Genomic DNA, 27,500 nt, shown 5'->3' on the forward strand with positions numbered 1-27,500 from the left:
ATCATATCCGTAGCAATTGCTTGAGGAATCAGGCTCAAAGTTGATGGCATGAAATCTGAGTTTCAAAGACTGCCACGTTAGGGAAGGAGAAGAGTTAAGTGGATGCTGTTTCAGGAACAATCACAATCCTTAGACTAACTGCCTCAAATTCAGTTTGTGGTCAAGGACAAAAGAGCATGATTGAGAATGAGGCAGGGGAAGAAGATCCAAGAGGTAGTGCTGGAGGAGACACTCAAGTTTGTCCAACAGGTCTGAGATTGCTGCTTCCTGTCTGTGTAACTGTGGTGACTGTAGAAGGAGGAAAACCTAAGCGTGACACTATTGTTCAAGGAGCCATTCAAGGGGGGCGGGGGGGGGGGAGAAGAGAGAAATATAGATGTAATTGGGGATAACAGAGTCAGCGGAATTGATTGGGAATTTCGAGGGCTCAGGATCATTCAGGAAGCTGAAAATATTATAGAAGAGACTTTTGATCTCACACCCAGAGTACAGGCTTCGGACAGTAAATGGGTGATTACCAAGAGAGGCAAGGGGATTAAGTCAGTGCAGGGCACCCCTGTGGCCATTCCCCTCAGCAACAAGTATATCCCTTTGGATACTGCTGGGGGGCGGGGAGAAGGGGATGACCCATCGGATCATGGCAACATCTGCCAGGCTTGACTGGAAGCCGTCTGTGTTTTGCTTGATGCGTGAGTGTGTTTTGGAACCTGTTGAGGGAAAGAGAGTGGGGAAGGAACGGAAATTGCTGGGAGGGGGTCGTGTGGGTCCGGTAATGGCGGACAAGATAAGAGGCGGGGTTGAGGGAAAGAAAGTGGAGAAGGAGAGGGATAGAGACTTGGGACCAGAGGTAGGCAGCTGGGGAGAGGTGGATTATTGTGAAGGGAAAAATAAAGGGAATGAGGAGGTAGTGAGGGGTCGGATGAATAAAAACCAAGACAAAGGGAATAAAAGAATAAGAAATGATAGTGGAGAAAGCTCTGAAAGTGAGGAAGATGAACAAGCTCAGAGAGGAGGTGTTGTCATAATTAGGTTTAATGAGAAGGCTCAGGGACATATGAAGAAAATTAACCCGTTTGTGCTAACAACAACTCTGACAAATAAGATAGGGGAAATAGTATTTGCAAAAGTCCTTAATGATGGCAACTTATTGGTAAGATGTGTGAATGAGGAACAACTTGAGAAAGCACTCAAGCTAAAAGAGATAGGAAAATGCAAGGTGGAATACACTGGGAGGGTGGGAGCACAAAACAGTGGTTGTAAAGGACTGATCACAGGGATACCAATGAGTATAAATATGGAGGAGATAAAGAGGAATATCAAAGGAGGGAAAGTAATGAATGTTCAAAGACTGAAAACAACAAAGGAGGGAGTGAAAAAGGAAAGTGAATCAGTATTGATTGAATTTGAAGAAGAAAGAGTGCCAAGGAAGGTGTTCCTGGGTTTCATGAGTTACCCAGTAAGGGTGTATGTGCCAAAGCCACTGAGTTGCTGTAATTGTCAAAGGTTTGGACACGTGGCTAAAAACTGTAAAAGGCAGAGGAGATGTGCTAGATGTGGGGGTGATCATGAATATGGAAAGTGCGGAACAGGAGTTCAACCAAAATGCTGCAATTGTGGAGGAGCTCATAATATTGCATATAGTGGGTGTGCAGTTGTGAGACGGGAAACTAAAATTCAAGAAATAAGAGTGAAAAGAAAGATCACTTATGCAGAAGCTGTAAGAATGTCAAGAGAACAGAATAATGTTCCTAATGAACAGGGAGCAATAGGGATACGAGAGATGCAACAAAGAACAAATGACAGGATTTATGTAGACAAAAAGGCTCTAGTAACATTCATTGCAGGAGTGATTAACAGTACTGCTGAGGTAAAGTCAAAAAGTGACAAAATTCAGCTGGTGGTAAAAGCAGCAGTAAACCATTTAGGGTTAGTAGGACTGACATGGGAGGAAGTGAGGGAGAACCTCAGTAATCAGTCAAGCCAGGAAGTCTCATGTGTTGGTTAATACTAATTATGGTAATTCTTTTACAATGGAATGCAAGGAGCTTACTGGCCAATAGCCAGGAATTCAAGCACTTTATTAAAGAAATGGTTGTAAAACCGGATGTAGTGTGTATTCAGGAAACTTGGTTGAAACCAACTTTAGACTTTGTGGTATATGGGTATACAATGATAAGGAAAGATAGAAATCTAGGGGGAGGAAGGGGTTGTGCTATGTTAATCAAGCAAGGTATACCATATCGGGGACTGGAAAAAGGAGATGATCAAGAATACATAGTGGTGGAAGTGTGGGAGAGACGGGAAGGGAGTGGTTATAATTAACTACTACAATCCATGTAAAATGTTAGATTTGGACAGCCTATTAAAGATACAAGGACAAAACAGACAAAGTAGTGTGGTGTGCAGATTTCAATGCTCATAGCACAATATGGGGGGATCAGATTACAGATCCAAATGGAAAGGTAATTGAAGATTTGATGGAAAAAAGGGATTTGGTGTGTATGTATGATGGTAGCGGCACAAGGATAGATATAACAACAGGAACTGAGTCAGTGTTAGATATTACGTTAGTGTCTAATACCTTGGCTGGCATTAGTAACTGGGGAGTTTGGACTGCTTCAACAGTAGGCAGTGATCACTACCCAGTTTTGTGTTCAGTGGGTGAAAGAGTTGAAGTAAGACCAGGTGGCGGAACCCCAAAGTGGGTGTTTGAAAAAGCTGATTGGGGTAAGTTCCAGAAGTTGAGTGAAGAAGGGTTGACAAAGATTGATATTTCTGGAAATGTAGATGAATTAAACAGTCAGGTGACTTCAGCAATTATCATGGCAGCAGAAGGATCTATACCTAGGAGTAAAAATAGGATGAATAGAAAACTGGTACCATGGTGGACAGAGGGATGTTGCCAGGCTGTAAAAAACAGAAATAGAGCATTCAGGCTAGTTAAAAGAACCCATAATATGCAGCATTTGGTTCAATATAAGAAAGCACAGGCAGTGGTGAGAAGAACTATACGTCAAGCTAAAAGGGCAAGTCGGAGGAGTTTTTGCGACAAGGTAGGAAGAACAACACCTGTGGGAGAGATATGGGGAATGATTAAGAGGATGGGAGGAGATAGAAGGGAATGGGAATATCCAGTAATGATATCTGAGGAGGAAACTGCAGTCTCCAGCAGGGATAAGGCTGAGGTCATGGCCAAGTCATTTGTACTGATACACAGTTCAGAAAATTTGCCTGAAGAAGGGAGAAGAAGGGAAAGAATAATGAGCCAACACCCAGGTGTGTTAAGCAGCAGGGAAGGAACAGATGATATAATTGATGATCCATTTACATTAGCAGAAATGGTGAGAGCAATAAAGAGATCGAGACCAACCTCCCCAGGGAAAGATCTGATATGCTCTGTGATGCTAAAAAATCTAGGAGAAGGAGCGCTCTTGAAGTTGCTGCATTTTTATAACCGAGTGTGGGAGGAGGGAAGATCACCAAGTGCATGGAAAGAAGCAGTAGTAATTCCAATAAGGAAGCCTGGCAAGGATCTGTCAAAACCCACTAGCTACAGACCAATTGCATTAACATCAAGTATATGTAAGATAATGGAAAGGATGATAACAGAAAGGTTATCATATGAGCTTGAGAAAAGGGGAATGCTGGCAAGTTATCAGAGTGGTTTTAGAAAGGGAAGGAATTCCATGGACTCAGTGATTATGTTAGAGACTGAAATAAGGAAGGCCCAGGCAAATAGAGAGTCAGTAGTGGCAGTGTTCTTTGACATTGAAAAAGCCTATGATATGATGTGGAAGGAAGGATTATTAATTAAACTGCACAAGATGGGGGTTGGTGGGAGAGTTTTTAAATTGGATTAAAGATTTTTTGTTTGGTAGAAAAATTCAAGTTCGGATTGGATCAGAATTATCAAAACAGTACATAGTGGAAAATGGCACACCTCAAGGTAGTGTGATTAGCCCATTACTTTTCATGATTATGATCAATGATGTCTTCACAAAGGTACCAGTGGATATAGGTAGGTCACTGTTTGCGGGTGATGGGGCCTTGTGGAAAAGAGGCAGGAACATGGACCATATAATCAGGAAACTACAAGAAGCAATTGATGAAGTGGTGGAGTGGGGTTATGATTGGGGATGTAGATTTTCAGTAGACAAAACTCAAACTGTATTTTTTAACAGGAAAAGAGTTGAGGTAGGGAAGAAGTTAAGGATGTATGGGGTTGAATTAGAAAGGGTTGCATCATTTAAATTTCTGGGAGTTATATTTGATTCACGATTAACATGGGCAGACCATATCAGGAAAGTTGAGGAGAAATGTAAAAAAGTAATAAATGTGATGAGATGTTTGACTGGTAGGGAATGGGGAGCAAGTTGTTCAGCTTTGAAGAGAATGTATGTGGCGTTAGTAAGATCTGTATTGGATTATGGAAATATAGTATATGGATCAGCAGCTAGGTCTCTTATAAGGAAACTGGATGTGATTCAGGCTCAGGCCTTGAGAGTGTGCAGTGGGGCTTTTGAAACGTCACCAGTGTCAGCCCTACAGGTAGAAATGGGAATAATGCCTTTGGAACTAAGAAGGATGCAACTGATGGCAAACTACTGGGCTAACTTGCAGGGGCACAATGATTCTCACCCTACTAAAGGAGTGTTGCAGGAGTGCTGGGAAAATGGGAGGTTTCAGAGGGATACCTTTAGTCAGGTAGGGAATGATATCGTGAAAGAATGTGGAGTATTTGATCTGAGGATAAGTCCTTCAGTAGTTTATCCGGTTGTAGCTCCATGGAAGCTTGTATGGCCTGACATAGACTGGCATTTGTTAGAGGTAAAAAGGAAAGAAAGATATAAAACAGATTTGGTAAATGCATTTAACTGTCATGTGATGGAAAAGTATAGTGATTATACTCACATTTATACGGATGGTGCGAAGGAGCCTGCAACAGGAGTGACAGGGTTTGGGGTAGTCATACCAGCAAGAGAAATTGGAATCAGCAGAAGAACATCTAATAAGTTAGGAGTGTTTACAGTGGAGATGCTGGCAGTATTGGTTGCGTTGCAATGGGTGCAGAAAGCCAGACAAGTCAAAGCATTGATATGTTCAGATTCATCCTCAGTTCTAGCAAGTTTAAGGTCTTTTCACACAAACAGTCGGCAAGATGTACTTTATGAAGTCCTTCAGTTAGTTACAAGGATTGCAAATCAGGGAGGTCAGGTAAAATTTCTATGGGTTCCAGCACATGTAGGGGTGAAGGTGAATGAGAGGGTGGATGAGTTGGCAAAGAGGGCATTAAAGAAAGAAAATGTGGAAATGCACATTAGTATCAGTAAAGCAGAGGTTAAGTGTGTAATCTGGGAAAAAGTCAACCGAATGTGGCAAGAAAGATGGGACAGGGAGGGGAAAGGGAGGCATTTATATCAAATACAAAAGAGTGTTGCAGTTACTAGGGTAGGTAATGGAAACAGAAGAGAGGAAATTGTGTGGACTAGGTTAAGGCTGGGGCATTGTGCATTAAACAAAACATTGAAAATGATAGGGAAACAGCAGACAGGATTGTGTGAGGAATGTCAGGAAGAGGAGTCAGTAGAACATGTAGTTCTGAGTTGCAGGAAGTATGGGATACAGAGAGAGATGATGAGAAATAAATTAAGGGAGTTGGGGATGCAGGAATTCACATTAAAAGGGTTGCTGGGCATGGGTGAGAGAGCAGAAGTCCAGGTATTTTTAGCATTTTTAAGGCGGGGTGTGTGTGTGTGTGTGTGTGTGTGTGTGTGTGTGTGTGTGTGTGTGTGTGTGTGTGTGTGTGTGTGTGTGTGTGTGTGTGTGTGTGTGTGTTAAGCTGGATACCAACTGCCGTAAAACAAGATACAGACAGACAGGCAGTGATCATAAAGTGTTAGAATTCATCCTGCAGTTTTAAAGGAGAGCTAAAATCAGGTGTATTGGTATCACAGTAGACTAAAGGTAATTACAGAGGCATGGGAGAGGAATGGGCCAAAATGACTGGCAGAGGACCTTAGCAGGGATGATGGCAGAACAATGACTGGAATTCCTGGGAGCAATTCAGAAGGCACTGGATTATTTTACCCCGAAGTATTAGTATTGTAAAGTGAGAACGGGGCAACCGTGGCTGACAAGGAAATTCAAAGACAGCAGAAAAGCTAAAGAGGGGACATATAATATAGCAAATATTAGTGGGAAACTAGAGGATTGGGAAGCTTTAAAAAACAGAAGATAAATTTTTTAAATGTTCAATAAAGGAGAAAAGATGAAATGAATATAAGCCAGCCAATAATATAAAAGATGACAAAAATTTTCTTCAGGTACATGAAGAATAAGATAAGAGTGGACAATGTACCACTGGAAAATGAATTTGGAGAACAGTAATGGATAACAAAGAAATGGCCAACAAACTAAACTAGTATTTTTATTCAGCCTTTACTGTGAAAGACATCAACGACATGCCAAAATTTGAATGAGTCTGGGGTGGGGGGGGGGGGGAAAGGTGGTTGCAAGTGAGTGAAGTTGCTATTATTAAGAAAAAGGTGCTTGGGATGTTGAAAGGTCTGAAGGGGGACAAGTTAACTAAACTGAATGCCTTGCACCCTAGGATTCTGAAAGAGGTCTCTGAAGAAATCGTGGAATCATTAGTAGTAATTTTTAAAGAATCACTAGTCTGGAATGGTTGCAAAGTATTGGAAAATTGCAAATATCACTCCACTCTTTGTGGGGGGGGGGTGTTTGAAAAAGACAGAAAATTGTAGGCTAGTTAGCCTGTCATCAGTAGTTGGTATGATATTGGAGCCTATTATTAAGGACTTGGGATACTTGGAAACATATGATAATAGGCCAAAGTTAGCATGGTTTTTTTTAGAGGGAGATCTTGCCTGACAAATCTGTTGGAATTCTTTGAGGAAGTAACAAGCAGGATAGACAAAGGAGAGTTAGTGGATGTTGGTAATTTGCATTTTCAGAAGGCCTTTGACAATGTGCAACACAAAAGGTTGCTAAACATAGCAGGAGCTCATTGTTTTACAAATAAAGTATTAGCTTGGACAAAAGATTGTCTGACTGGCAGAAGACAAAGAGTAGGAATAAGAGGACCTTTTCTGGTTGGCTGCTAGTGACTAGCAATGTTCCACAAATGTCAACATTGGGTCTACTACTTTAACATTATGTGTCAATAACCTGAATGAAGGAATTGACGATTTCTGGCCAAGGTTGTGGACGATACAAAGACTAGTGGAGGGGCAGGTGGTGTTGAGGAAACATGGAGCTTGCAGAGGGACTTGGACTGGTTGGGAGAACGGGCAAAGAAATGGCAAATGAATACAATACAAGGAACTATATGGTCATACACTTTGGTAGAAAGCATAAAAGTATAGACTATTTTCTAAATGGGGCAGAATTCAGAATTCAGAGGTGCAAGGTGACTTGGGAGTCCTGTAGATTAACTTGCAAGTTGAGTTGGTAGTAAGGAATGCAAATGCAATGTCGTCATTCCTTTTGAAAGTAGTAGTATATAGAAGCAAGGACGTAATGCTGAGACCTTACAAGGCATTGGTCAGGCCAAATCTGGAATATTGAGGAGTTTCGGCCACTATATCTAAAGGAGAATCTGCTGGCATTGTAGAGGTTCCAGAGGATGTTTATGAGAATGATCTTGGAGATGAAAGGGTCAACATGATTTCTTAATGGCTCTGGGCTTGTACTCACAGGAGTTTAAAATATTGAGCGAGAAATCTCATTGAAATCTACCAAATACTGAAAGGTCTGGATAGTGAACGTACAGAGTGTGTTTCCAGTAGTGGGAGAGTCTAGGACTGGGGGGGGGGGGGGCACCGCTTCGGAATAGAAGGATGTCCCTTTAGAACAGAGATGAGGAGGAATTTCTTTAGCCAGATGATGTTGAATCTGTGGAATTCATTGCCACAGATAACCATGGGGGCCAACTCATTGGGTATCAAAGCAGAGGTTGATAGATTCTTGATTGGTATGGATATCAAAGGTTATGGGAAGAAGGCAAGATAATGAGGTTGAAAGGGAAAAAGAAAATCAGCCATGTTTAAATGGTGGAGCTGGTTCACTGGGCTGAATAGCCTAATACTGCTCCCATGTCTTATGGCATTATTAACTTTAATTTGGCACGTAATCTTATAAGACATTTGTTAGGAGTCATTTGACTTTTTAAAAAAAACATATGGAATATATATTATTTTTACCACACTGATTTTAACATTTACCTGACACAGATTAATCTCTTTCAGATTAGCACTACAAGTCCAATGATACTTGAACCGAAAACAATTGTCCCATTCTAGAAGAAAGCTATTGTTTATAATAATGTGACTTAAAAATACATCAATAATTTTAAGGAACAGTTTGATATTTAGAAATCTTGATTTGAAGAAGTCTGTAAACAAACTGGTGGAAATGATCACGTACAGCCTTTGACGAGTGGCAACAATTTAGAGGAAAAACTTCCAATAATCATATACATTCCAATCACTTAGTTTTCCATCCTGAATAAGGGCATTGAGGATCACATTTCAGACCTATGCAAGTCTGACTAAACTATACTGTACACAGGATTCATTCTATAGACCATCACCAGAAGAACACTGATACCACATTTAAATGTTAAAAAGAATTAATATTTTAAGAGAAGAATACTAACGGATCAGATCGATTTTTCTTCTCATCAGCAGCAGCCAGGTCTGAACAACGTACAACAAATATATGGAATTCCTTCAACTTGTCTACGTAATCCAATGAAAATTGAATTTTCCCTCTGACATCAATATTTCCAAAGTCACTGCTGTAGATGCTCATTATACTTCCACTAACCTGTTAGCATTAAAATAGTTGACAATTAAGTAAAGGGCTATATAATAAAACAAGAAAATAGTTATACAGATTGACCAAATACAGTCTCACAGATTATTCATCAATTGTTCATTTAGCAATACAAAATGTGGGTTTTCTTGTTGTTCTTTGTTTTCCCTCAAACATCTTCAAATTTGTTTTTCTTTGGAATTATTTGAGAAATACTGAATAATAAGAAAATAGCAATTTTGAACAAAGTACAAGTAGCAATTGTATTCAAGGATAAAACCATTCTGCAAGAGGGAGAAAGGTAGAGACATTTTCTGCAATTGGAACAGTCTTACCTCTATCTAATGACAAATCTTACCAACCCTCAGATGCGACAATTATATTTAAATGGTCTGTCATTCTAAACTTTAACTTCTCAAACCTGTATTTGACATCTAGTTCCACATTACTTTTTTCTATGTAGATCTTTGCCAGGAAACATGGCACTTAAGTTCTGCATGGTTAGTGAACAATGCTACAAATAAGCTGTATGCATAACACAGCAAATTTATGCCATATTAGTGCACAGATATGAAAAATAGTGAAATATGTGCGAGTATCATGATATATTATTGCAATGAATAATGGTAGGTGCTAAGCAGAAAGCAAACAAGGGTGGTAATCAAAGGAATAGCTACATCACAGGTCTGGCATTTTAAGTTTAACTTAAAAATTCCATTGCTGCGAACAAGTTGATCATTCACACACACAGCTTTAGTGCATAACTAGTAAAAGCAGGTTACTCGTGGGAAACAGCTATCCTGTAACCACTAATCTGAAACATTTAAAAGCTGGGTGGAAGCGAGGATGAGATTGGTTGAATATTTCTGCTCAATTTCCTGATCAGTGAAAAGTTAATTAGTAAAAGCATTATGATGGAATACATACAGAGGATCTGGATGTCATGCCAGGTGAGCTGCTAATGTTTGTTAGAGAGCCTGTGATTGTTCCATACTTGTTCATCTGGTAGCTCCTTTCCGACATTGAGTCTGCATCACCATTCTAAGGAATTCCATAGTAAATAATCTGATCAGTTGCATTTCAATACTTTTGTAAAGTAATGTGCTCTAGAAGTTTAATACTGGATACCTGGTAAGCTCAAGGGTAACATTTTAGAAGACCATGAAAAAGGTTCAGTTATTGCTTTAACACAAAATGTTATTCTCAATGGTATTCTTTCTATAGGATTAATTTCTTACTGATTACCTTACCTTCCCTATTGTCTGCCTTTCTAGGAATATCCAGAAATAAAAGTTTCACCCATTGACTTCTGACTTCAGATTTAGCAGGTAAACCACAATTATATACAAACAGTTTAAAATAATGACTGCTAATATATACTATTTGAAGTAATCTCGTCAGTAATTTGTAGCTGTTGTTCCCCTCTGTGCTTTGTGGTGCATCGGGCATCAACCTTGCTATTTCTTGAGCATTTTATCTGTTTTTTTTAAAAATGAGGCCACGTTGCTAGCTTGACACTCAACCCCACAGATGGCGAGCAAGGAGCTGGCCGGATTCAAACCCCACACCACGTGGCTCGAAGTCCAGTGCAGATGCCACTACACCACTGGCCAGCTTTGTAATTTGTTAAACAGCTCTTATGTGAAACACTAGTTTTACTTCACATGCAAGCATTATTGCTTTCTCACCAATAGCCAAAACCACTGATGAAACAGAAATCCACAGCAGGTGCATTTAGTCCTGAGGTAGAACAATAATAAAAATAATTTTGTAGTATTTGTTATAGACCAAAAGATATAGGAGCAGAATTAGGCCATTGTCCCATTGAGTCTACTCAGCCATTTCTCCAAAGCTTATCCATTTTCCCTCTCAGCCTCAATCTCCTGCCTTCTCCCCATATCCCTTCATGCCCTGACTAATCAAGAATCTATCAAACACTGCCTTAAATATAGCCAATGACTTGACCTCCACAGCTCCTTATGGCTACAAATTCCACAGATTCACCACTGTCTGGCTGAAGAAATTCCTCATATCCAGTCTTAAAAAAACACCCCTCTATTCTAAGGCAGTGTCCTCTGGTCCTAGACTCGGAAACATCCTCTCCACATCCACTCTATCAAGGACTTTCAACAGTTGATAGGTTTCAATAAGGTCATCCCTCATTCTTCTGAATTCCAGTGAGTACAAGCACAGAGCCATCAAACACTCACACGACAAGCTGTTCAATCCTGGAATAATTTTCGTGAACCTCCTTTGAACCCTCTCCAGTTTCAGCACATCCTTTCTTAGATAAAGGGCGCAAAACTCATTCCAAGTGAGGCTTCACCAGTGTTTTATAAAACTTCAACATTACACCCTTCCTTTTATATTCTAGTCCTCTTGAAATGAATGTGAACATTGCCGACTCAACCTGCAAATTAACCTTTAGGGAATACTGCACAAGGACTCCCAAGTCCCTTTTGCACCTCAGATTTTTTAACTTTCTCTCCATTTATGTTATTTCTTCTACCAAAGTGCATGATCATTTCCCAACGCTGTATTCCATCTGCCACTTCTTTGCCCATTCTCCTAATCTGTCTAGGTCCTTCTGTAGCCTTTTTACTGCCTCAAAACTATCTATCTATCTGTATCATTCGCAAACTTTGCCACTGCCACAAAGCCATAAATTGCATTATCCAAGTCATTGACATATTTCAGCAAATCATTAATTCATTTGATTACATTGATTCTAATATTCTCATAGGAAATAAAAGAACATAATCACAATTATTGGCTGAAGCATAATTACACATTCATTAAATCTCTTTAGAAAATGTTCCAAAAGCAACTGCACTTATTACATTGCCAGCATGTAATAAATTTCTTAAATTGTCACTGCAGCTACAAGACAAAACCTTTAGTAACTTTACTCTGCCCTATATAAACTGATTACTACTGTCTTTGCACACACAAGAATAACTTTAAGACTTGTGGGTTCTAAGGTATTTGAGGAGTGTTTAGAAAATGTCTATAAGCAAGTAACTTATTGAATTGAGAAACCATTACGTTACGTGAAACCATAAAAGCCCCTGCCCACTAAAAAAAGAAAGGAAAATGCCAAGTTTCCACTTTGGTTTCAAATTTCAATATCCATTCAAAAATATACCTTAAAATTCATTATTCATGCAAATAAGTTCCTGTTAGACCTTGCTCTTTGTGTAAATATTGAAATAATTTCTGTTCTGTACTGATATGGTTACAAGTATAATGAGGTGAAGGCAAAAAAAAAGCAGTCAACTCTGGGAATTAAATGCAAATAAGTGACATTGGCACTGAAAAGAAATTGTGATGGGGGCCAAATCCAGTTGAGGAATCTTGTAAGCCACAGTTAATGTCAGGACTTCATTAGCACTGTGAATCAGAAATTTAATTTGTAAAGTATCAGTAGGAAACCACAACAGGAACTCTTGCATGGTTAAAGAATGGAGCTTACAGCCATGTGTGTAAGGGGAGGAAGTGGGTGCAGATCTTGGTCATCACTGAAGTGAATGAACATGATCCAAATTTAGTTTGCCCTATCTCACTAAACTAAAGCCTATTTCAGTGTGGGATAAAGACTGCGGATAGGAGTTATGAATACCAAATGACTCAATAAAGGTAGCTCTTCATGTTTGCCTTACCTCAGCAAGTGCAGGTACTGACTGGCTCAACCTCTTCAACTTTTTTGACTGCAAAGGTGTGTTCTCTGGAGAAACTGGAATGTTGGAAACTAAACAGCAAGTACAAACACATCGTGCAATTTTTTTTTATATTCTGTGAAGCAATAGGAAGTAACTTCATAATGTACAATTTCTAGCACATAATAAATCTCATTAGTGAGTGTATTTCCAAACTATAACAACAGCCCCATGGTAGTATTCTTGATAATCCTGCTGATTTTTCCATTCTTGCAAACAAATGATTTATGTTTCTCCAAATCTGACCTCCTTTGAATCATCTCTCGCTCCACATCAATGACAAAGCCCTGGTCTCATTAAAAACCTCTTTCTAACATATATTTAACTTGATATTTGTAAATTTTTATAACTTACATGTAATGATCTACATGTATCTGAAAATCTTAAAAGATTACACGTGTAAAGTCTATTTTAAGGTAGTTTTCCTCGAATTTGAAGCAGGGTAATTGAATTCTAATACATGTTCAATTAAAAAAAACATTTTACATGCATTAAGAAAACTAGTTAAGGTTTTTTTTGGCAGATTGCTACAATTGGCAATAAAAATACAAGAGGTGTAAAAACTTATGCAGCATCTTTGGAGAAAGGAAGAGTTAATGGCACTCAGTGTACTCCAGTGAGAGGCAGTTTCACTTGTTTCAACTTCTGAGGAAAAAGTTGAACTACCTCAGTTTCTCCAGTGGAAATGTATGGAAAGCAGCTGATTTTAGCCATCATTGTGAGATCTTCAGTAGTAAAAGGACTATTTAAACTATCAGCAGGTGCAGGCTGTGAGAGAGTGTTTAAGGGAGGACAGAACAAGTCCTACCCACAAAATAGCTAGAAAAGGGGACAACTGGCCAAGTTGAATTCCAAGCCATCAAAAATCTAAGCATTCACAAGGTTATTAAAAAGAAAATGTTTCAAATATTTTACTAAACAAATGATAATACTCTAAAACCAGGTGTTCCCAACGTTTTTTATGCCATGGACCAATGCCATTATGTAGGGGGTCTGTGAACTCCAAGTTGGGAACCCCTGCTCTAAACCAAGCACTTCCTTTGGTCTTTCACAGGCACTCCACTCCTTTGAAATGAGTGGAAAAGCTGGCCTGCTTGAGCATGCCTTGAAAACTTACTAAAACTTTCCACTTCCACGCTAGAATCCATGAAAACCCAGTTTCAGAATGCAGCAACAAAGCATTGAAAAGCCAACTGCAAGTTCAGAATTTGTGTTGCTGCGGAAATTTCAAAGTTGCTCTCATTTCCTAGCAAAATCTGGATCGTTATCTCAAGTTAGTGAAAGGTTACTGATCCAAAACAATTAATCTGTTTCTCTCTACACTTATTTGCAGTTTAACAGCTTTTGCACAATAATTAACTGATCACTGGCAAAATATTAATGGTAACATGTATTTTATCATAGCACTGTAAATCAGACTTTTTCTCCCCCAGAGGGTATAGGCAGATGAAAAAAAAGGAGATGAAGAGTCAAAGGAGGCGGCACGGAGAATAGCAGAAAGAAAACAGAAAAGGGATCATGAAAGGGATGCTGGAAATTAAGAAGAAATGAAGAATTTAGAAGAAAGTAAACTTCTCCTTTTGCAGCAATAGAGCCTTGTGTTGTAAGAAATAGAGCCACTGACAAGCTAAAAGCCGTATCACTACACTACCAGACTGTGAAAGAATCATTAATTCTGATCTCCAAAAGCAATGGTACAGTGCTCAAAACACTGTCATAAATCTAAATTAACTAATACTTATTGAAGTTCCTTCCGACCATTTCCCTGTACTGAAATGCATGGGGAAAACACACCTTATTCAAAGTTCAATACAGCATAGTACATCCATGTACATTCCCAACACAAGAAGGGGATTTTCACGACTCTGTCTGTGCTCCCTCACTCAACTCCATAAGGAGTTCAATGTGAGCAACAACCAACAAAACAGAACTTTATACTTATGTATCTGTGTGTCTAGGGAGGACAAATCAACTGTACCCAGCCGAGTTACAATGCTCTTCTGCACAGCTGCTGCTATTAAAATCAGGCAATTGCTCTGTTTATGTATCAGTGCCCTCTCAGAATGATTACTCATCATAGTTGCAAAAGAGATTGCTCAATAGTCTAATGACATGGGGGGAAAGAAAGAGGAGTGGCAAGATCAAAAAAAAGATCCAAAGAACCTAACCCAACCACAGAACATAATGTGTCATTCTATAACTTACTTGTTAATTCAGTGCAGCAGCACAAGCCTGATATTTAAACTTCATTAAAAATATATTTACCATCATCAGCACTGAGGACAATTTCTTTGTTCTTTGAATCCAATGTACTTGGCACTGTGAAACAAATACAATACTGCTTGCATATCATTACGGAGTCAAACAGGTAGTTTAAGCAAAATAAATAAATAAATCACAACAGCCAGGTTAGTATCATATTCTTTAGTTACCTTTGGTCATAAAATCAAAATTTAGAAACCTTTCCATCTTCACAACTTTCACCAAGTACAATAACTATTCATGTGCATTAAAAGGGAAATGTCTTTTTGAAGTAAGCAATTTCTAGGTACAACATATACTAACAATTTTAGAGTAAACATTTCACAAAATATTAATTTAAAATTACTAAATTTGTTTTAAAAGTCAGCTCGTGAAAAACAAAGAGGTAGGTCAGCCAAAATCTGACGAGTAACTTGTATAATTTTGCTAAGGTACGGAGTTGAGATACCCAGTTATAAAATGTATAATAATTTTGCTTTATGTGACAACATAAATTAGTTTATTAGAGAAACTTTTTTTGCAACTAATGTTAAAAGAAAGCTTTGTTTAACGATGAAGTGTTGAAAATGTGATTACCAGATGTAAATAATTCATATACAAAGTTCTTACTTGAGTCAATGGCATTGAGATCCTCCAGACTTTTGTAAGTGTCCTTTGTTTGTGAATTTCTTCTCCTAGCCACATGAGTTATTTCATCGTCACCTGTTACAAAGGAAAATGTTTAAAATATTGACAGGTTGAAAGTACCGTGTTTAAAAATTTACTTTATGGTTATTGTTTAAGTATCAATTTATTTTTGCATCCATGGAGGAATTTGTAATAAAACATGTCATCAATCTGGAACCCAGGGCCCTGGTAGATCAATTAAAATGCTATTGACTCTGAAGCAACTGCTTTGGCAACTGAATGGCTCCTAGAACACTATTCTCAAAAACTATTAAGACCTATATGCCTGATACCTAAAGAGATCCAAATCATACTGAAGCCAATCCAGTTTACAATTGGAATCTATGATCTTTGGTAGTTTTGTGCTTTAGCAAGTATAGACATGGCTCTGGGATCCAGATAGCATTCTTAGATTTCTTTTGAATAAATGAAATGCTTAGTGAAAGATCCCCATGAGACCTCATTATATTCTCTTAAGAGAACAGAATACAGATCAGGTCAGAATTAATTCTGTTTCTACATGCACATATTGTAACTTTCCATATTTGCTTTGCAAGTAAATTTGGAAGGTGAGTAAGTATCAGCTTGGGAGAAAAGATGCTGATACTTCTCCACATGGACCAAAATGCAAGAGATCTTGAATCTGACACCTAGAGCCACGGCTGCAAGTATAGCAAAGCTAGAATCTGTACATCCCTTGTGCAAGTACAATATAAACAGGGGGTAGATGGATAAGAGTGTGACTTGTGACAGGAAGCATTTAGCCAAATTTTCCAAGTTACATAAATAATCTAAACTGGTTATTGTGTGTCATGTGGGGGGGGGGGGTGTGGAGGGTATGGAGAGTGGAGGAAATAATTGTTAATTGCATAATGCTGGATAAAACCAGCACAGTGCAATTTAACTTCTAGACCTAATTAGTGGAAGCTTTTCCATATTATGCTAATTTTCCTTAAGTAAATTACTGTATATTATCTTACCAACTCACACAATTTGTTGATGTAGAAAATTAGAGAATCACCTGTTTTTAATGAATTCGTAAGAATAAATAACCCCTCTCCCTTTCTAAGCCCCAACAGTATGGCAGATTTTTAACAAACCAAACCAAAATGAAGTCACAAGAACATTCAAGACAAGTCAGGAAAATGACAATAGAGAAGCATTAATCTGGGGAAGGGTACAAAGCCATCTCAAAGTCACTGAACATACTTCGGAGCTCCAGACAGTCTGTTAGAGTGAGTTTTTGGGTAGATGATTCATTTACACTTAAATGACTCTGGCCACCAGTCTTCTGTTTGACAAAGTACTGTGGATTGAGTTCACAACAATGCATTTCCTAAAAACTGTGAATATCAGGATACTACCCAAACGCTGATTGTCCTCTATGTTAACTCGTAAAATACCAAAGAAATGTATTGTGGATTTGACTTGCTCTCCTAAAGGCTGTGAGTACCAACCCAGACATGTTGGCATCAGGAGGAAAGGATGAAGTCAGAAGGTGTGATGTTTTGTATGTAGCTTCAAAAGGAAGCATTGTCTATAGCGATTGCCTTTTGTGTTTAGCATATGAATATCGAGCCCACATTGGGCTAGCAGACCTTTCTTGCGGAAAGCGTCTCCGTCTGTAAGATGCCTGCTGTACCTTGTGTCAAATAAAGAAGCTGCTTTGTATCTACCAGTGACTCTGTCTCTCCGGTGATTTCATCCACGCCACAACATTTGGTGTCAGGAGTGGGATACTTCGTGACCCGTCGTGTGGCCAGTGTTCCTAGCAGTCTAAGCTGGGAAGTATTTTTCTAAAATAACATTCACAGTTGGATCTGTTCGGTCGGTGGTGCACGGGAACACGAGGTATCACGAACACGGAAAGCTGAACTGGTAGATATAAAAGTAGTGTGTGCGTGTGCATGTGTGTTTATGTAAGTGAGGAATCTTTACGTGTTAACTTGGACCACGAGCTGTGAAAGGTGGTAGTCGACAGTACGATTCGAGACACCAGAGTGGAGGCGTGTTTACTCGTTCGGGGAGCTGCAGTTTAGTGTATGCGTTTGCAAGTGTGATGCAGAGGAATACAGCAGGCATCACGAATTCAGGTACTCAAAATTGGCAGATTGTGGAATACATACTCCGGGGTTTTAAGTATGTACTGTTTAACTGCTACCCGTCTTTAATATTTTGCGTAGTGTGGGAATTAGTATGGAGATATTTCAGGGAGAGGGTTTACCAGATAGATCTACTGGAATTGCACCTATTGAGGTCAGGCAAGGTCAGGTTGAGAACCCTGATGACCCGAGCCTGCCCTTGACCTTGATTACGACTATTCATAAGCCCTTCACCCCCCAGAGAGAAACAAAGCATCTTGTCTGAGTTGCCCTCACTTGAAGTCGCCTGTGGGAATTCAGAATTCTAGCGCAAGCTCGAGGAAATGGTTGAAATTCACCAGATGCACCCTAAAGATATACACACGTTAGTGAAAGCGAAGTGCCCGAGGAATATGTGGGACAGAATGGCCCAGGGGATGCGGGATGGTACACGGGCAACTACCAGGTGCGCCAGTAATGAAGAAAGATATCGCTCTTTTGAAGGGGAAGTGAGGCAGTGGCTGGGGGGAGGCGAGAGTAGCTGGTGAACGATAATGGCAGTGACTCAGAGGGCTGACGAGACAGCCATGGATTATGCAGAACGTAAATATCGAGCATATGAGAAGTATTCAGGGTTAGATAATCCAGGGAGGGACGACCCAGTCTTCCTAAAAATGCTGAAGGAAGGCCTGAGCTCAGCCCACCAGGAAGTTTTAGATTTAGGCATAACGGTGGGGTCCAACTACTCTGCGATAGTTTTGTGGGCCAGTGAGATACACCAAAGAAAAGGCAAGAGAAATCGTAAAGTGGGTATAGTGGATGCAGCTGCTGTAATGTGCCAGAGGGTTTGTTTTGCTTGCGGGCAGCCAGGGCACCTAGCAAAGGACTGCCGGACCAGTGACGGAGTTGATATGCTACAGCTGTGGCCTATCGGGACATGGCTGGAGACAGTGTACAAAAGGGAGGGGGAAAACCCAGTTGAAGGTCACGGCAGACACCCAGTCACTTACCCCATCAGCAACCAGTCTGACTGTTGATCAGATAAAAGAGTTAGTAACAGCGCCTCTTAAGGAAGAAAAAGATGTGGCAGCGGGCTTCACTGCCAGCGCTGGTGAAGGACACAGGGGCATCGGTATCGATAACAGACTTACCCTTACCAACAACCAGACAGGCCAGTTATATCAGGGGTGTAGGAGGGAAAACAGTAAAAGCAGAAAGAAGCAAGTCGCAAATACTAGCGTGCAGCTTCCAGTGCATTTCTGGGTATGTCCAAATAATGAGGCATGATCCTTGGAATAGACAGCCATATAACAATATAACAATTACAGCACGGAAACAGCCCATCTTGGCCCTTCTAGTCTGTGCCGAACTCGTACTCTCACCTAGTCCCACCAACTTGCACTCAGCACATAACCGCCATTTTTCCTGTCCATATAGCTATCCAATTTAACTTTAAATGACAACATCGAACCTGCCTCAACCACTTCTGCTGGAAGCTCGTTCCACACAGCCACCACGCTGAGTAAAGAAGTTCCCCTTCATGTTACCCCTAAACTTTTGCCCTTTAACTCTGAACTCATGTCCTCTTGTTTGAATCTCCCCCACTCTCAATGGAAAAAGCCTATCCACGTCAACTCTATCTATCCCCCTCATAATTTTAAATACCTCGATCAAGTCCCCCCTCAACGTTCTATGATCCAAAGAATAAAGACCCAACTTGTTCAACCTTTCTCTGTAACTTAGGAGATGAAAGCCAGGTAACATTCTAGGAAATCTTCTCTGTACCTTCTCAATTTTATTGATATCTTTCCTATAATTCGGTGACCAGAACTGTACACAATACTCCAAATTTGGCCTTACCAATGCCTTGTATAATTTCAACATAACATCCCAACTCCTATACTCAGTGCTCTGATTTAGGCCAGCATACCAAAATCTTTCTTCACCACCCTATCTACATGAGATTCTACCTTCAGGGAACTATGCACCATTATTCCTAGATCCCTCTGTTCTACTGCATTCTTCAATGCCCTACCATTTACCATGTATGTCCTATTTTATTGGTCCTACCAAAATGTAGCACCTCACATTTATCAGCATTAAACTCCATCTGCCATCTTTCAGCCCACTCTTCTAACTGGCCTAAATCTCTCTGCAAGCTTTGAAACCCTACTTCATTATCCACAACTCCACCTATCTTAGTATCATAAGGGAAGCAGGAGCTGTTATAGATTCTGGAAAGGGAGAAATAATATGGACGAGTCAAGGGCAGCGAACGCATACAACCAACAGTATACACAATCTGCCTAGCATAGTCGCAGCTGCCCCAATCATCAGAGACTGCAGCCTGGATGGGGTCTATGGGTTACCTTGTCAGCAGTTCCCAGCAGTGTGGGCTACACACAAGCAAGATTGTGGTCGAGTAAAGATAAACCTAGTTAAAATAGAGGAGGGTCTGTATGAACCCCCTAAGCAGGACCCTATACAAACTGACACATTGACTGCTGTTCAGGGTATAGTGAAGGAACAAAAACACCAGGGGATACTCAGAGAGACTGCAGCCACTCCAGAACATCAATTTTTCCTAGTTCCTCTGAGAGCAGAAATTATGACGAATAAGGCAGCAGAGGAACAAGAGGCAATTGAAATTCAAAGTGTGCAGGAGGAAACGACAGAAGCCAGCTTAGTAAAATTATATGAAGAGGTAGAGGCAGAAGAGAAGGAAAAATGGAGGAGAAAAGGAGCAAAGGAGGGACAAGAGACAAGATGGGTGCTGAACACACGGGGAGAAAAGAGTCGCGGCAGCCCCACCCTGTATTAGACAGATACTACTAAAGTTATATCATGGGGTGATGCATCAGGGAAGGCAGAGCATGATCACAACCCTCCGGCAGGACTGGTGGAGGCCAGGGATGGGCGGGGAGGTTGAGAAATTCTGCCACCGTTGTATCATTTGTGCCCAGCATAACCTGGTAAGCTACAACTGGCAAACCAGCCTCGGCCGAGGGGACCCTGGGAAGACATCCAGAAAGACTTCACAGGGCCCCTGCCAAAAAGCAGGGGGAAAAGCTACTGAATAGTAATTATCGATCACTTCACCCGGTGGGTAGAGGCTTTCCCAACAAGGGACTGCACCACCCGCACCGCTGCATGGATCCTAGTTCAGGAAATCGTCCCAAGGTGGGGAACCCCAGTTCAGGTGGATTCGGATCAGGGAGCACATTTCACAGGGAAAGTGATGAAGGAAATGTGCCGACTGCTAGGGATTCGACAATGGTTCCACGTACCCTACCACCCCCAGAGTTCAGGGATGGTAGAAAGGATGAATTGAACAATCAAAAATGCGTTAGCCAAAACTATAGCTGAGACAGGAAAGACATGGGTTGATGTATTACTAAGAATCCTGATGAAATTGCGCACAGCCCCGAACTGGGTCTCAGCCCCTACGAATTATTGACGGGGCAAGCTATGTGACTCCCTTATGGGGTAATTATGGATTGCAGGGAGCCTGGGGCTTACAGGGATAGAATGACCCAATATGTGAAAGACTTTGTAACCAACTTAAAGTATTGAAGGACCAAGTGAAACAACAACAGCGAATCACGATCAGAGAGAGCCAGGGGGAAAGAGGCTAGTCCTTTCACAGCCCGGCAACCAAGTTATAGTGGAGGTGCTGCCGGAAAGGCCGGGGTTTGCCCCCAGGTGGATAGGACCATAGACGGTACTCTTAACCAATGATACGTGTGTCTGTGTACAGATTCGGCGAGGCTGCCGGTGGAAACACTGAACCCAGATTAAAGCATACGACTCACCCTCTTGTTGCTCCCACAGACAGAGCAGGGAACCAAATGTACCCAGTAACCATGTAATTACAGAAAACCTAAGAGAGGAACACCAGCTGGCCATGGCAGTCCTGGCCACAGCTGATAAAAACATACCCGGAGGGAACACAAAGGCAGAAAACGCTGACAGCGTGGCAGTAGACAATGAGAACGTGTTGGAAAACCACGAATAGCCTGCTAAAGTGTGATGATGATGATGATGGTACTCTGTAAAGAAGGCTGGTTGCTGATGGTAGATGATTAATTTTATAGCATAGTATAGAAATTTATTGGGAAATAGACAGGGAGGGATTTTTGAGTTAAAGCAGAGACGGCAAGTTCCATTTCAGACTGCACACAGCATCTGGAAGCAGTCACCCCGAGTCTGAGGAGCTGGACCCTTTTCAGCAGTTGGGCCAGTGATCAACCGGACAGTTCGGAAGAGGGTGCCACTGGGGAGAGGTCCTTGCAGATGTTTACATAGAGGCCACCCCAACCCCTTCCTGTACATCGATGAGAAAGCCTGTGGGTGCTCCTAGAAGGAGAGTTTCAGTGACCAGAGGATAAAGGGCTGAAGACAAAGGAATGTGATTAAGCTGCAGTCAGCCTGCAGGGAAACAGCCGACAGGCACACGAAAGGAGCCGCATTCCTGAAGACTTGCAACAGCCTCTCTGCTTAACATTTGGTAGGTAGCGATTAGGGAATGCTGGGATAGATATCAAGGTACATAAAATCGGGGGGGGGGGGGGGGAGTTTTGAGACAGGGCATTTTTGCTGCCCTATTTGAGCAGATCCTCCTAGGTTGGCCTTTCCTGGTACAAATTTAATTTTTTGTCCAGGAGGTCCAAGAGGAGGGACTGTTAGAGTGAGTTTTTGGGTAGATGATTCATTTACACTTAAGTGACTCTGGCCACCAGTCTTCTGTTTGACAAAGTACTGTGGATTGAGTTCAAAACAATGCATTTCCTAAAAGCTGTGAATATTGGGATACTACCCAGAGGCTGCGAATGGAAGTGTGAAGTTTACAGGTAGTTTCAAAGACAGTATTATCTATATTTTATAAATATTAATTGTCCTCTATGTTAACACGTAAAATACCAAAGAAATGTATTGTGGATTTGACTTGAACTCCTAAAGGCTGTGAGTACCAACCCAGACATGTTGGCGTCGGGGGGAAAGGATGAAGTCAGAAGGTGTGATTGTTTTGTATGTAGCTTCAAAAGGAAGCATTGTCTATGATATCGTAAGTAGCGATTGCCTTTTGTGTTTAGCATATAAATAGAGCCCACATTGGGCTAGCAGACCTTTCTACTGAAAGCATCTCTGTCCGTATGATGCCTGCTTGTTGTGTGGAATAAAGAAGCTGCTTTGTATCCACCAGTGACTCTGTCTCTCCAGTGATTTCATCCATGCTACAACACAGTCCATCATGAAAAAGTGGAAAAAAATATGAAGCCACAGTCACGCTGCTTAGGTAAGGCAGAGTTAAACTTAATCAACAGAAAAGAATTGCACTTTCAAGGCACTGTATGAACATGGTACTTGCATTATTTAATGGTCCCATGGTAAAGGCTTGTGAATGTTTTAAATTTATAGCATTGAGAAAGCAGATAAATTGAACTCATCTTTATAACCTCACTCAAGATCTCCCATCAGTAGTAAAGTGTCATTCTACTTTCACAAGGGCTTGAAAATATAATTTTTTGACCAAGAAGGAATTATACTATAACTAAATCACCCATGATATCATCCAACTTGCAACAATTGTGGAAAGTTCATTCTTAAGAATCACGGCAATTCTTTATTCTCCCATCATGCTACCATGAAGAAAAATAGGTGATTTTATTTTGGTAAATTAATAGGCAATTAAACAAGAAACATTTATCCCATTCTGAAATTAACCCAAGATGGAACTGAAGTATTTCTTTTCCGAGTCACTTAAACATAGAGAGCACCCTTAGCAAATCCAAAATCTACAAAATTCAAAGATGATTGGTGGAAATTTAAGATCAGCTACATCCAAGATAAGCAAATAGAAAATGTTAACAGATCAATTAAGAAAGAGAGAGAACAACCCATCATGCCAATAAAAATAAATGCTGTTGCTCACTGAGTGAACCTCTGGTTTGCACATTCAACTGGTTATTTTCCACTGAATGACTTGAAAACATATTGTTAGCTTCCTGCTCAACATCATGAGGATTTTTGGTTCTGAGGATCTTGGTGGGTATTTCGTCTGAATCATTATCACTTTCCTTGAAGGTGCTTGATCTAGTTATTCCAGATGGAAGATTCAACCTAGGTCCAAATTCATCTTGTGATTCAAAATCTTCCTTATTTTTATCCAAATTTATTTCTGAGTCTTCATTATACATAGGGCCTTCATCACACTTAATAGGCGATATTTCCTCTTTGAAAGATACATCAGTGTTCAGATTTGATTGGATTGCGCTAGATGGCAAGTCAAAATTATTAAGTTTCTCCTGAGAGATGTCATTTTCCTCTATGGCCCTGGAACCTCCTGCAAACAAAGTAAGATTTTCTTCATTATCGCTCACAGCATCAGAAGTTTGTCTCATTGGTAATTTTTCATCCTGGTAAGATAGACCAAATGATTTTTGAGTGTTCTGGATTCTGTTGTCCCCTCTTTTTCCTGGAATAGTTTCCTCATCATTATTCTTGATTAGATTAGAAATGTCTTGTCCATCAACTAATTTGTCATCCGTGAGCATGAAGGAGTGATCCTTTGTTGGGATAACTCCTTCAACTTCATTCAGTTCTTTGTCAGTTAATACTTCACTTTCATCCTTTTTCAGAAGTGGTTTTTGCAATCCAATATTTGATTTTGGTTGATAAACGTTACTTTCTTCAATTTCTTCCCCTACCTCAGAGGAATGATCCTGAGATATACTAGAAGTAGGGGAAAGCCCATCTTCAATTGGTGAATTGGATGTTTCTTTAAGTTTGTCTTGAACTTGTTTGGGTACTGTGGGAAGAACCTTGGGGAGATATTTGGTGTTTAGTTGTTTCTTTACTCCTTCAGTTTGATTTTGTTTAAGTTTTAGCATTATTTCTTTAATAGTTGGCCCATTATTGCTCTGAGGATTTGTATATTCATTTTCTGTCAGTTCATGAGGAAATTCATAGTTAGAAGGTTGAGTAATTTTCTGATTATGTTTGGAATTCTGTGTTGTCAGAGGCTGTGGATCTACTGGAAAACCTGCCTCAGTTCTCCTTACCATTTGTGCACTCTGATATTTGTGACTCGGTGTTTTAGTCAATGTTGACTGAACATCATCACTATTATAACTATTAGCTCCTTTATCCCAAAATTTTTTTAAGTCTGTGAAATGTGTTTTATTAAAAGAACCATCTGATGTGTCATATATTCTTTTCTTGATTGAAATTATAGTGAAAGGTTTACCTCCTTCAGGAGTTGTATTTGTATCATTTGCCTCCAAATGGAGGTTCATCTCAGTTTTATTTTCTTCTTTGCTTGACGCTTGCTCCACGTCTGGTACATCAACATTTCTATTCCACTGTGAAGTATTGCTGTATTGCTTGTCCTGTTTGCTGGATGGCTTCATCGTTTCAATTTTGCTAAAAGCCATGTCCTCTGCTGAAACTTCCCCAATCACAGGTTTATTTTCAACTTGCTTTTGTCTTTGTATTTCTTTTTCCTCACCTATGGCAGCTATTTGTTCTTTTTTATTTCCACTTAAATTTTGTTGGTCCAATTCAACATTAGTTCGTTCTTCCTTTGTTTTGTTCTGATCCAACTCATGAACTACTTCATTGCTGAGAAATGTAGAGGGCTTAGTTTCAATGGGATTATTTCCTTCATTTTCTAATGCTGCCAATCTGTAATCAATTGAACAAGTATCAATCACATCCTCTTTCTTGGATGACCTTCCAAACACTGCACTTGCAAAAGCATTTTTCTGGTAAGAAGTCTTGTCTTTTGGTGAAGATACTTCAACAGTGGAAGGTATATCCTTTTCATCTTTGTTTCCAATAGTTGCCAGCGTTTTACTTTCTTCAGTGGCAAACTTTGTTTTCTCCAAACTTGATTTGGACTGTTGTGGAGTATTTTCAATAGTTGCAACAGGTAAAATGTCAATATCCTCTGAAGTTGATTCAGTGTTTTCAGATTCTTCACCTGTAATTTCTTTTGTGACGAATCCTCTTTCCTCTGTGAAAGGTTTTAAAGTCAATGGTTCTTGTTCTGATTCTTTATTTTGCCTGTGGTTCAAGAACTGCTGCTTATCATTGGAATGGTAGTTCAAAATTGGAGATACTGGATAAGTAATGTCAGGAACAACTTTTGTTCCAGTTTGACTTTTCTCCTCCAAAAGCATTGATTCCTGGATTGCAGATTTATCAAAAATGTTCTTTTTTATGGGAGTCTGAACTTTTTGTAACTGGATATCATTTTCTTCTTTCTCAGTTTCAAGATTTACATTTGGCAACAATTGGGGTTCTTCTGTAAACAAAGTTGATTCATTATGTGTAAACTCTGCATCTGGCTCTGGAAGTACAGTTTTTAAAGGTTTAAGGTTGTCTACTACCATTGTTTCAGATGGACTTTTCTCTTCTTCTAATGTTACAGATGGTGTTACTTCACTCCTGTTAAACCAATCCAACACCTTTGATATAGATTCATCAGTTGCCTTTGTATGTTCACTGGTATATTTTTCAGGCATATGAGACTTTGAATAATGAGCTTTAAGTCGTTGTTCTGTTGATGCAGTCTTGGTGGGAGGCACTGCAAAATTAACCCTCTTACCTTGGAATATTTCTGGAGGCTGCTGATCAGACACCCGGGAGGACGCAAAGTCAGTGTGAGGAATCTGTTCATCTGCAATGAGACAAATAGAAGGATAAATACTGTTTCATATGTGTAGATTTCAACTGCTGGAATACTGAGTCACAGAAGCAAAAAGGTTGCTATTGCCCGATGAACATTCAATACATGCACAACTTAACTGTTAAATGAATTACTGTCTTTAAGATGCAAATACAGTAGTGTGCAAAAGTCTTAGGCACATGTAAAAAAAATGTAAAGCAAAGATGCTTTCAAAAATAATGAAATGGAAAGTTTCTAAATATCAAAAAACTGACTATAAGGAGCAGTAAACAGTAAAAAAAAACTATATCAAATCAATATCTGGCGTGACCACCCTTTGCTTTCAAAACTGCATCAATTTTCTTAGGTAGAATTTGTGCAACTTTATAACAAAATCTGCTGGTAGTTTGCTCTGAACATCTTGGAGAACTTGCCACAATTCCTCTGCAGACATTGGCAATCTTGCTTGCTTCTGTCTCCAGGTAATCCCAGAAAGCCTCAATAATGTTGAGATCTGGACTCTGAGGAAGCCAAACCATCTGTTGCAGAAGTCCTTGTTCTTTTCACTGAAGGTAGTTCTTTATGACCTTGGCCATGTGTTCGGGGTCATTGACTTGCAGCAGAATGATATTGAGGCCAATCAGACACCTCCCTGATGGCACTGCATGATGGATGAGAATTTGCTTGTACTTCCCAGCATTGAGGATTCCATTAATCCTGACCAGATCACCAATTCCTTTTGTAAAAATGCAGCCCCAAACCTACAGGGAACCTCTGCTGTGCTTCATTGTTGGCTGCAGATACTCATCCATGTAGCGCTCACCAGCTCTTCTATGGACAAAATGCCTTCTGTTGGAGACAAAAACTTCAATCTTTAACTCGTTGGTTCAGAGCACTTGCTGCCATTGTTCAGCACCTCAGACCTTGTGTTTTTATTCATAAGTAAATCCCTTGGCTTTGTTTCCACCTTAGAGGAATTGCTTTCTGTCAGCAACTCTTCCATGAAAATCACTTCTAACAAGACTTCTCCGGACTGCAGAGGGGTGTGCTTGGGTTTCAGTGAGCTCAGAGCTGATAGCAGTGCTGCACCTCTCCCAGTTTAGAAGGGACATCAGTTTGTGCATCTCTTGTCCACTGCACTCGGTTTCCATGGCTAACCACTGTGCTTCAACCACCAACTGCAATCTTGCCCGTTTCTTAGTACTTCTTCTGAAGAGCTTGGTCAGCACATCTTGAATCTCCTGTCTGTTGCAAAATTTCAGGTTGGGAGAG

General features: G+C 40.1%; 1 protein-coding gene across 9 annotated transcripts in view; it reads right to left on the minus strand.

The window, feature by feature from the left end:
- Positions 1-27,500, minus strand: part of LOC140200263 (synaptotagmin-like protein 2) — a 106,948-nt gene that overhangs the window by 14,503 nt on the left and 64,945 nt on the right. For 5 of the 9 annotated variants that reach the window (XM_072263318.1, XM_072263320.1, XM_072263322.1 and 2 more), the window contains 6 exons: positions 23,493-26,240; positions 15,423-15,515; positions 14,817-14,870; positions 12,495-12,583; positions 9,763-9,876; positions 8,678-8,847 (listed from right to left, as the gene is read on the minus strand). In XM_072263318.1, coding sequence (XP_072119419.1) covers positions 8,678-8,847; positions 9,763-9,876; positions 12,495-12,583; positions 14,817-14,870; positions 15,423-15,515; positions 23,493-26,240 — 3,268 coding nt within the window. The remainder of the gene's footprint in view (positions 1-8,677; positions 8,848-9,762; positions 9,877-12,494; positions 12,584-14,816; positions 14,871-15,422; positions 15,516-23,492; positions 26,241-27,500) is intronic. The other 4 variants (XM_072263323.1, XM_072263324.1, XM_072263325.1 and 1 more) reach the window with 4 other exon arrangements.

This window comes from Mobula birostris, chromosome 7, assembly GCF_030028105.1.
Source record: "Mobula birostris isolate sMobBir1 chromosome 7, sMobBir1.hap1, whole genome shotgun sequence".
NCBI lineage: Eukaryota > Metazoa > Chordata > Chondrichthyes > Myliobatiformes > Myliobatidae > Mobula > Mobula birostris.